This window comes from Limulus polyphemus, unplaced genomic scaffold (genome assembly GCF_000517525.1).
Source record: "Limulus polyphemus unplaced genomic scaffold, Limulus_polyphemus-2.1.2 Scaffold5936, whole genome shotgun sequence".
Lineage (NCBI taxonomy): Eukaryota > Metazoa > Arthropoda > Merostomata > Xiphosura > Limulidae > Limulus > Limulus polyphemus.
In genome coordinates, this window is record NW_013671546.1 from 23678 (window position 1) to 35965 (window position 12288).

General features: G+C 31.4%; 1 protein-coding gene across 1 annotated transcript in view; it reads left to right on the forward strand.

Annotated features, from left to right (window-relative positions):
• LOC106473156 (liprin-alpha-1-like) overlaps window positions 1–12288 on the forward strand; it is a gene marked incomplete at its 3' end in the record, with an annotated part of 52623 nt that overhangs the window by 17371 nt on the left and 22964 nt on the right. The window contains exons 9-12 of the mRNA XM_022401643.1: window positions 1098–1181; window positions 2827–3021; window positions 4629–4720; window positions 10313–10358. Of these exons, the coding sequence (XP_022257351.1) occupies window positions 1098–1181; window positions 2827–3021; window positions 4629–4720; window positions 10313–10358 (417 nt within the window). The remainder of the gene's footprint in view (window positions 1–1097; window positions 1182–2826; window positions 3022–4628; window positions 4721–10312; window positions 10359–12288) is intronic.

Here is a 12288-nt window from a genome sequence, read left to right on the forward strand (position 1 = left end):
TCAAGGTAGACAAAACTCTTGATAAATATTCTTTGGAAAATCATAAAGGAACAAGTTCTTCATTGTCAAGGTAGACAAAATCTTGATAAATATTCTTTGGAAAATCATAAAGGATCAAGTCCTTCATTGTCAAGATAGACAAAATCTTGATAAATATTCTTTGGAAAATCAAAAACTTATTTTGGTCCCAATATTATTGTGATTGGTTTTAGTTGGAAAATTGGTTGTTTATAAAAGAAACTAGGCAGAAAGCTTTTAGAAACCTTTCTGACAAATGAGCTTATAAAAACCTATATTATCTTGCACTCAAAGACCTGGCAAAGTACAAGTTACATTAGTTTTTATTATTGTTAACCTTAATTGTGCATGTTTATATATATATATATATGTTTTATTATGCAAAGTGGTTAAAAACTGTATGTAATGCATTTAGTGAAATTTGTTATTGTTTTATTAATGCAAAGCTGCATTATGGGCTATCTATGCTATGCCCAATGTGTGGAACCAAACCTCAGATTTTAGTATTTATTTACTATTCCCTCTTTATGTAGATCACCTTATTATATAATCTATTACGATTACTATTCCCTCTTTATGTAGATCACCTTATTATATAATGTATTACGATTACTATTCCCTCTTTATGTAGATCACCTTATTATATAATCTATTACGATTACTATTCCCTCTTTATGTAGATCACCTTATTATATAATCTATTACGATTACTATTCCCATTTTATGTAGATCACCTTATTATATAATCTATTACGATTACTATACTATTCCCTCTTTATGTAGATCACCTTATTATATAATCTATTATGATTACTATTTCCTCTTTATGTAGATCACCTTATTATATAATCTATTATGATTACTATTTCCTCTTTATGTAGATCATCTTATTATATAATCTATTACGATTACTATACCCTCTTCATGTAGAATGCCTTATATAATCTCTTGACTTTAAAAGACTTCAAATTACCTCACTATATATTTAAAAAACAATATCCCAGAATATATATATGTGTGTGTGCCCACTTTCATTAATTGTAATTAGGCTTCTGATAAGTTGTTACTTTCACCACAAGGCACAAGAGAGGCACATGAGTATAGAAGACCGAGTGCAGAGGCTTGAACAGCAGCTGGAAGAAAGAAATAGTGAACTCATGAAGGTAAGTTTCTAAACTCAAATTAAAAGAATCTAGAAATTTCTTTTGTAGCTACAGTTTATTTCAAACAAAAAATAAATGGTACATCAAGGTAATTAAGCTTTGTAAACTTTTGTTTCAAACCGTAAAGAAATGAATGTAAAAAGATGTATAATTTTTGCAGAGAACTATGATTTTAAAGTGAGTATTTGAAAAAGTGCATGTTTGATAGCCTATTCCATAATTGCTGTTTTGGTTGCATTACTTGACGTTTTGACAGAATTTTCAGCATTTATGTTTTACATAACTCGTGCTGAGTTTTGTATACTTATTATACTGTAAGTAACTCATGCTGAGTCTGTTATATTCAATATACTGCAGTGTAAAGGTATATTACACAGAATTGCCCTTTTTGCCCCTCCCTCTTAAAATTGTCTGTGTTTCTAATTTTATACTTGTATATTGTGACTTATCCTCTTTGTTTTGTTGTTTAACAAGTGTTCTACGTACCCAGTACCAACTGTTAATACAGAGAGTTTCACCTCAACCTTGATATGACCAGTCTTGAGATTGACTTTTATAACAATAAATTAATATACATAGGAAGAAACACCAGCTTGGTACAGTTACTCCCTCTTAACTGAAACACCAGCTCGATAAAATTACTTTCTCTTGGCTGAAACACCAGCTTGATTCAGGTACTCTCTTTTAACTGACACACCAGCTTGATACAGGTACTCTCTCTTCACCACCTCGATAAAATTACTCTCTCTTAACAGAAACACCAGCTTGATACATTTACTCTCTTTTAACTGACCTGTATCAAGCTGGTGTTTTACTCTTTTAACTGACACACCAGCTTTATACAGGTACTCTCTCTTCACCACCTCGATAAAATTACTCTCTCTTAACTGAAACACCAGCTTGATACATTTACTCTCTTTTAACTGACACACCAGCTTTATACAGGTACTCTCTCTTAACTGAAACACCAGCTTGATAGACATACTCTCTCTTAACTGACACACCAGCTTGATACAGTTATTTTGTCTTAACTGACACACCAGCTTGATACAGTTACTCTCTCTTAACTGAAACACCAGCTTGATACATTTACTCTCTTTTATCTGACATACCAGCTTTATACAGGTACTCTTTCTTAACTGAAACACCAGCTTGATAGACATACTCTCTCTTAACTGACACACCAGCTTGATACAGTCACTCTCTTTTAACTGACACACCAGCTTCATACAGGTACTCTCTCTCTTCACTAGCTTGGTAAAATTACTCTCTCTTAACTGACACACCAGCTTGATATTGTTACTTTTAGCTGAGATAACAACTTGAAAAAGTCTCTCCCAGAAGAATTAACTGAATTAAATCAGATAGCTTGTTGAACATTTCAATAAGGGTTAGGAAGATGAGGAAGCTAAGAAATCTTAAAATAACTATAATGTAAACTATAATTTAATTTTTTTTAAATAAGAATAAGTAATTTTAAATGTGAGCATTAAAAATATTTTGTTGCTGGAGTGTTCTATATGACTTAAGGTGTGGAAGCCTCTTACATATGTATATTAGTATAAACTAAATCATGTTTTTAATCTGAAAAAAGAATGAAATATATCAGAAATTTGTTTTTATTGAAGATTTCATATTCCTCTAGGCAAGGCAGAGAGAGAAGATGAATGAGGAACACAACCAGCGGCTCTCAGCAACAGTAGATAAGCTCCTTGCTGAGTCTAACGAACGTCTTCAGCTCCACCTCAAAGAAAGAATGGATGCTTTAGATGAGAAAAACAATCTCTCACAGCAACTTGATCATACCCGGAAGCTATTAGAGGACTCGCATAGTGAAAAGGTTTGAGGGATTAGGTCTTCACAAAGGATGGTTTTATTTATGAATGGCTACTAATTAGATCTGTTTTTTATTTCCACTTATGGGTACATATCTAAAGTAGCAGCTTAAGAACCTGAAGTTATCCTTTATTGGTTAACTTATTTGAATTGTTCTTGGAGAATAGAGTCTGCTGACTACTGGTGTTTCAGTCAAAACATATTTGATAAGAATTATTTTTATTTGATAAGAAAAATTTGGTCTTTGCAAGACTACTACTAATGTTTTTTAAGCTAAGAAATAAATTCTTCATCATATTTTGAACTTATTTATATATTTATCCTTTTGCTGGTATTTTGTATTTTTTGGTGTTACTTTGTCGATTAAGATTACATTTTCCATAGTGTATGTCAATAAAATATACATACTTTTTTAAAATTTAATTCAAGTGAATGTGAAATACTCACATTTGTTGTGGTATTTAATTCACATTAAGTTAATGTAGTGTATCCACAGTTGTTCTAAGATTTAACTTCTGTGAACCAACCATTTTTAAGGTCTTTATATTTGGCAAAAGCTTCTGAGTATAACAGTTTATTTATTTAAAATGTTATAATTACTTTTTATAAAAATTTTATCAATGCAAATCAGAATGAATCCATTTAACAGTACTGATAACATTCTGATTGCTTGTTACTGAAACTGAAAATATAATGATAAGACATTGATACTGATAAGAATCCTGTAGCTGATTGATACTGACATTGATATGATACTAATAAGATAACTGTAGCTGACTGATATTGATAAGATACTGAGTAATATTGACTTTGATAAGATACTAAGTGATACTGATTGATATTATACTGATAAGATACTGTTTGGTATTGATATTATACTGATAGATACTGTTTGATATTGATATTATACTGATAGATACTGGTCTGATAAGATATGATTGAAACTGATACTGAAACTTAAAAGACACTGATTGATATTGATAAGAAAAGAAATTGATTAATACTAATACTGATAAAATACTGAATGATACTGATAAAATTTTCAGTAGCTGGCTGAGCTCATAATCTTTGTACCAACAACACTGTGGTTTTTGTTGAGTTTAAAATACAGCCTAGTCTAACCCTAAGAATCAGTTCTAACTAATTCTTCATTTATCATTTTATTGTGAACTTTCAATGGCTAATGTACCAACTAAGCTCCTAGAGATAAAGGTTTTCTTGTGCAGAATGTAACATTTCTTTCCCACTGAAGCAATTGGTTGTTTGGTGTTCCTGCTAAGACAATTTGAGTTTTCTGTTTCCACAGCTGATACATATTATTTATAATAAAAACTTAGTATATAACTATCTGAGGAAAAACAAAAAATTACATGTAGTGCATATTCTACAGTGGTTTTGTGCCTTATTTATTTTGTAACTATAGCTATCTTTTCATTCCCTTTCCAAGAGTGTTACAACTACTAGAGAAAATGGGTTGAGAACAGTAAAGAGTTTGATAAACTTGATGTTTCTTATTTCTGTGGTTTTTACTATGCAACAGAATTCCTCATTATGACTTTGTTTATATACGAATTAAGCTAAGTATCTTTCATAATTTTCTTCTCTTTTTAGGAAAAAATAGTCCAGGAACTCGCTGTGATGCGTAATGAAATGGACAAACTTCGTCAGGACGTGAGGAGTTACAGAGCTGAAAGCTTAGCCAGGTTTGACACTGTTTTCTAGTAATTTACTTGATGCCTTGTTAGTGAGTTAGAAAATATCTTTTTTTCCTTATTCTGCTTTAGTTCCGTTTCTTTGTAACTTCAGAAACTGTAACAAATGTTATATTTGTAAATTATTTTAAAGATGTTTCCTAGTCACAAACTCGTATGACCTTGTGGGTATGAGTGCAGTAGTAACAACATTGATAAGAAAAATGTAGTAACTTGAATGTAGTAACTACATAAGTACTTCAACAAAGAATTATAGGATAAAGTACCTGCAATACGACTGTTCAAACAACTGTTTCCCATTTTAGTGACAATTAATTGAATCCCTGATGGAAGAACCAGAAAAGAAACTATTTCATGGTTCATCTGAAGTTTACGTCAAAATGGGTCTCATATGATACAAACTTGCAGCTTTGTCTTGCTTTAATTAATTAAACTCAACTTCATTTTCTTTCTCGAGATAATACCCAATACATAAACAAATGCACATTTGTGATTCTCAGGCCAATACCCCATAAATTAACAAATGCACATTTGTGATTCTTAGGCCAATATCCAATACATAAACAAATGCACCTGTGTGTTTCTCAAGTCGATATACAATACATAAACAAGTGCACCTGTGTGTTTCTCAAGTCGATACACAATACATAAACAAGTGTATCTTCATGTTTCTCAGGTGAATATCCAATACATGAACAAGTGCAACTCTCTGTTATTCAGGCCAATATCAAATAAACAAACAAATAAACCTTCATGTTTTGTCTGAGGACAATACCCAATAAATAAAAACCAAGTGCAACATCATGTACTCTATCATCATTACCCATTGCTTAATAATGCAACTTCACACATTCTTTGATTTCATATAGTGTGAAAATAAAAATTTCTTCATGTATTTTTTAGTGTAGTTATCATTTGCCTAAATAATTACAACTCTACATATGTTTTGGAGATGTTAGTCATTATGTAAATAACAGTCAAATACAGAAGTATAAAGATTACTGTAAAATTGGAGCTATGATAATTTGTGTTTTATTATTAATAGTTTTTTACTGAACTTCAAAAGGTATAGTACAAGTCTTTGACCAGTGTATATTATCTTTTTCAACAATATATAGCCTCAAGTTTTGAAATAAATTAACAAATCATATCCAACATTACATCAAAGAAGAAAAACTCAGTTTTTAAGAACATCTCAGGCTTTGTTTGTGTGATATTTGTCCATATGTTGGATTAATAAGAAAATCTAAGGTTTTGTTTGTATGATGCTTATCTGTAGATTGAATTAATAAGAACATTTCTGGCTTTGTTTGTGTGATGTTTGTACATAGATTGGATTAATAATAAAATCTAAGGTTTTGTTTGTATGATGCTTGTCTGTAGATTGAATTAATAAGAACATTTCTGGCTTTGTTTGTGTGATGTTTGTCCATAGATTGAATTGATAAGAAACTCTCAGGCTTTGTTTGTATGATGTTTTGTGAACAGATTGGATGAGAGTTGAAGTATAGTTAATCAAACACACATAATTAAATTCAGTAGGAAATTGTGAATAACATAATAAAAATATATAACTAATTCTTCTGTAGTAAGAAATGTTTGTGACACTTTTACTGCAACTTTCAAGTTTTTAAGATAGTAACTGCTACTGTTGATCATGAAATTTAATTATTACATTTCATATATGTGTTCTGAGAAGATTTGTTATCTTCATGATTCCAACAATAAGAAGCATATTCATCATAAGTGTAATAAGATATAAACATAGAATTAGAGGAAGGTTGATTGTAAGTGTAATAAAATACAAACTAAACATTATGACAATTTGAGAGAGGATAGCTATGGTTATAAATGCTTCAAGATACAAAAAGAGAAAATTAGAGAAATATTACTTATGAGTGTGTTATAATTGTAACAAGATATGAAGAGGGAACTTATCGAAACGTTGATATAGTTAGGTTAAGTTGGTACTGATATAATGTACATTCTTACGTGTATTTAAAAGCAGTGCAATGTTTTTTCAAGTCAGCTAATCCTGTTGAAAATTATATGCAGGCATGAGAAAAAGACACCTCACATTTCACATAACCTGATTTTGTTTATTCTATGAACTCAGTGTTTCGTAAATAACATAATTTCTCACAAAGCTTATTATGTACGCATACTGCAGAATGAGGCTTAAAATATCAATGGGATTTAATTTTGCTACTTCCAGTTGAGAAGAGAGTGATTTTTTGTTGTATTCTTAGCCAGAACTATATGCATGATGTTAAATTTTATATGTGCTTAATGTAGGAAAACTAAAATTTGGTACAAGTCCATGTGCAAGAAATGTTATTTACTTCTGGCCTTTCATTTATAATACTTTTTATGTGTGTGTGTGTATCTCAACGCTTTTTTACTAGGTGTAAGATTCTTGTCAGTATTTAATATAGAAGTTAGTCAACTATTGACAGTTGTGGCTGCTCTTCTGGCAGTTATTAGTTGTGATTACTATTCTGACAGTTATTAGTTGCAGCTACTATTCTGACAGATATTAAATGTATCTACTATTCTGACAGATATTAATTGTAGTTACTATTCTGACAGATATTAAATGTAGCTACTATTCTGACAGATATTAAATGTAGCTACTATTCTGACAGATATTAATTGTAGCTACTATTCTGACAGATATTAAATGTAGCTACTATTCTGACAGATATTAAATGTAGCTACTATTCTGACGGATATTAATTGTAGCTGCTATTCTGACAGATATTAATTGTAGTTACTATTCTGACAGATATTAATTGTAGTTACTATTCTGACAGATATTAATTGTAGCTGCTATTCTGACAGATATTAATTGTAGTTACAAATTTCATAAAAGCAAATTTTGAAGGGATGTGACAAGAATTAACTGTTGTGAATTGGGAAGCTGAGTTATTTGGTGACATTGATCAGATGTGGAACATTTTTAAAGAAACATTTTTTAAAATTCAATGTAATCATATCCCTTTTAGTAAGAAAAGGGCAGCTATAAGTAAAAAATCAGGTTGGCTCATCACAAAGAGTATAAGAGATAAAATGAAAGAAAAGCATTATAAATTTAAGAAATTTAAATTGACTGGTATGACAAGAGACTTAGAAGATTATAGAAGACAAAGTTTGTGAAACAGGAAATTAGGACATCAAAAAGGATGTATGAGGAAAGGTTGCCTGAAAATGTAAAAAATAACAGTGAGAATTTTTTTAAATACATTATTACGGTTAACAAAAGGAAGGCTCGTATCTGATGATTATGATATGGCTGGGTTATTAAATTTTACTTTTCTTCGGTTTTTACTAACGAAGACTTAAGCAGTATTCCATATCTTTAACAGTTGATAGAATGGAAACGAGATTGAACAAGATGACTGTATTAATTCTGAGCTGGTTAAGAAAAAATTGAGAAGTTTAACTAATGATAAGGCTCCTGAGCCAGATAATATTTCCTCAAGGTTTTGAAGGAGGTTAAAGATTGGATATGTTAGCCACTTAATACATCTTTTTGTCAGTCCTTGAATAGTGGGCAGGTACCAGAGAATTGGAAGTTAGCTAATGTAACTCCTCTTTTCAAGGGAGGTGATAAAAATTGTCCTCGTAATTATAGATTCATTAGTCTTACATCAGTTGTGAGAACAGTTTTGGAAAGTCTGATAAAAGATGCTTTACAAAGTCATTTAACAAAGATTCGAATTTTATTGGATAATCAACATGGTTTCTCTAAGGGAAAATCTTGCCTTACAAATCTTTTAACATTCTTTGAAAAGGTTACTGCTTATGTAGATGAAATAATGTTCAATAAATTACTTAAATTTGCTGATGATATTAAGGTCTTGGGTGTTGCTGGCTGGGAAGAGGATACTGATGATTTACAAAATGATTTAGATCATTTAGTGAGTTGGGTAAATAAATGGCAAATTGGTTTTAATTATAATAAATGCAAGATAATGCATGTGAGTTATAATTTGAATTATAAGTTTAATATGGATGGGAATAACCTTAATAATGTTATGAAGGAAAGGGATCTTGGTGTAGTAGTTGATCAGTCTCTAAAGCCATTCAAGCAGTGTGCTGTTGCTAGTGGTAGGGCAAGTAGGATTTTAGGTTGTATCTATTAAAAATATTGAATACAAATCTAATAAGGTTATATTTTCATTGTACAGGTCACTGGTTAGGTCACATTTGGAATATTGTGTTCAGTCTTGGGCTCCTTACCTTATGAAAGACATTAAATTATTGAAAAGGGTTGAGAGAAGGGTTACTAGAATGGTGCTTGGGATAGAAGGATTGTCATACGAATAGAGGTTGAAATCTCTCGAAAAAAGGAGGAGTTAGGATGGATCTGATTGAGGTGTTTAAGATTGTAAAGGGAATTGATGGTGTTGATGCATCATCATTTTTCATATTTAACAGTGAGAATAGTAGGACTAAGGGACACAAATATAAATTTTGGCAGGGTAGGAGCCATCTTCAACTGGCACAGTTTTATTTTTCTAACAGGGTGGTTGGCTTTTGGAATGGGTTGCCTTTGGATGTTGTGGAAGCAGTAAATTTAAGTGAGCTTAAGAGAAAGCTTGATCAGTATATGAATGATAAGGGCTGGTTTTAATACTTTTTTTATATTTTAATTTAGTTTAGAGGATGGAACAGCTGAGATGGACCAATAGGTCCAATGTTGTCCCGAAACATTATGGTATGTTAATTGTAGTTACCGTTCTGACAGTTATTAGTTGTGACTACTACAATAATTAGTTATAGCTACAACTATGACAGTCATTAGTTGTAGCTACTATTCTGACAAGTACTAGTTGTGGCTGCTATTCTGAAGGGTATTAGTTGTTGATACTACTCTGACAGGTATTAGTTGTGTTTAATATTTTGACAGTTATTGGCTTAGGCTACTATGCTGACAGTTATTTGTTGTGGCTACTATTATCACTGTTATCTGTTGTGGCTACTATTCTGACAGTTATTTGTTGTGGCAGCTATTCTGAAGGGTATTAGTTGTGGCTGATATTCTGACAGTTATTTGTTGTGGCTATTATTTTTGATATTTATTAATATTGCTCTCTCTCTCTATTATTACTGTGTAAATTATTTATTGGTAACAAACTTGAATTAATTTTTTAAACTACTGTACAAACGTGTAAAACAGGTTGAAATTGGAACAATATATATATCTACAGCAGTTTATTGCTATTATGTCAATGCCATGGCTTAAGCTGATGGATTTAGTGCAAGGTCAGTGTTATCTAATTGTAATAGTTCATTTTAGTTTTAAAAACTTGTTTTTGTTTCTGTTTCATGGCCTTTGATGCTGACAAAGCATTTTGTATTTCTTTTTTTTTTTTGTATGCTCCATTTTTCTGGCATGTAATTTTGCTGCATGGCCCTGATGCTGCCTGTTTTGGAATGGGTGGGATCTAGTCGTTTTTACTCCCACTCATCCCCGCTTGTGCCTTCACCCAACCAATCATCAGGTTTAGATACAACTGATGGTATTCTGAGGCTTAGCAGTCTTAACTTCATCTCTCCTACTGCATCTATTAATCGTAGGATGCAGAAAGGATTCCAGCAGCCACAAGACAGAGAACCATCTAAGGTGAGTAGTTCTTTTATATGACATAAATAGTAGTCTTTAGTTCTGTGTATAGATTTCCTCAAATAAAAATTTGATTTTCTCATTAGCATACTGTGTGCAGTGTTACTGAAAACTTCTTTTAAAATTCATGTTTTTATTGGTGCTGTACAGATCATATTGTACAAGTTGATATGCACATAACCATGCTATATGCAGTTCTTAAAGTTATGCCTCAAGTAATCCTTCTCAAAGTTTATATCCTCAGTATGTTTGAGAACTTTAATGTACTACAGCTGATGATTGAAAAGGAGATGACATTTCGGCTTCTATATTGAAGAAGGTTTCGCTATAGAAGCCAAACATTGTCTCCTTTTCATTCAACAGGCAGTTGTAATCCACTAACATTCTCAAACATACTTTGTCTACTCTGGTTAAATTTTCATTGATACAACATGCTTTGTGAACTTCTTAATGATATTCTTGGGTAATCCCTCTCAGAGTTCATATCTTCTCTAGCATGCCATATACAGTTCTTAATGGTATTATCTTGGGTACTCCACCTCAAAGTTGATATCCTCTCTAGCATACTATGCTCATTTCTTAATAGTATTGTCTGGGGTTATCCCTCTCAGACTTAATATCCTCTCTAGCATGCTGTCAGGGTTTTAGTATATGTGGGCTAGGATTCTTTTACAGTAGGTGTCTGTGACTTGTTGGCAATACATTCAACCAATAAACTGACAGCACACAATCTACTTGTTTCTAAATAATATATTCAAAACAAGGCAAACATATGTACAAACAATTTCTTTACACTATAGAATATCACAGTTGTATCAAAAATTCTAAATAATTCTTTTTTCTTGTCAAAAGTCCACACAGACTGATTCAATTACTTTCAAATCCAATTGACAAGATGAATTATTTTTCTCTACTCTGTTTCTTACTATATAATCTGGGATAAATTCACTTACATTACACTGTGGGTTACCACAGTTGTATCCAGAACTTAAAACAATTGTCTCCTTTTCTTCAAAGTCCACACAGACGGGTTCAGATGTGGAAAATTTTTAAAGATAAATTCATAAATATTCAAGGTAAACATATTCCTTATATAAAGAAAAGGGTAACTGCAAGTAAAAAACAAGTTGGCTCACAAAGAGTATAAGAGATAAAATTAAAAAAAAGCACTATAAATATAAAATATTTAAATTGACTAGTATAACAGGAAATTTAGAAGATTATAGAAGATCAAGAAAGTTGGTGAAACAAGAAATCGAAATATCAAAAAGGATGTATGAGAAAAGGTTGGTTGAAAATGTAAAAATTAACAGTAAGGATTTCTTTAAATACATTAAGGATAAACAAAATGTTAGGATGGAGGTAGGACCCCTGAGGAAGGATAAAGGAAGGCTAGTATCTGATGATTATGAGATGGCTGGGTTATCAAATTTTGCTTTTTCTTTGGTTTTTACTAATGAAGATTTAAGCAGTATTCTACATATTGAACAGTTTATAGGTGGAAATAAGATCAAACAAGATGACTGCATTAATTAACATAACATAACACTTTGGGACAACATTGGACCTATTGGTCCATCTTGGCTGTTCCTTCCTTTAAACTAAATAAAAACAATTTAAAAAAGTTTTTAAAGCCAATCCTTATCATTCATATACTTATCAAGCTTTTTCTTAAAGTCACTTAAATTACTGCCTCTACAACATGTGAGGGCAACCCATTCCAAAGGCCAACCACCCTCTTAGTTAAAGATGACTCGTACCTGGACAAACTTTATATTTGTGTCCCCTGTTCCTGCTATTCTCACTGTTAAATATGAAAGCAGATGATGCATCAACACTATCAATTCACTTTACAACCTTAAACACCTCAATCAGACCCCCCCCCCAAACTATTCTTTTTTCAAGTGAAAACAATTTGAGCGATATTCAG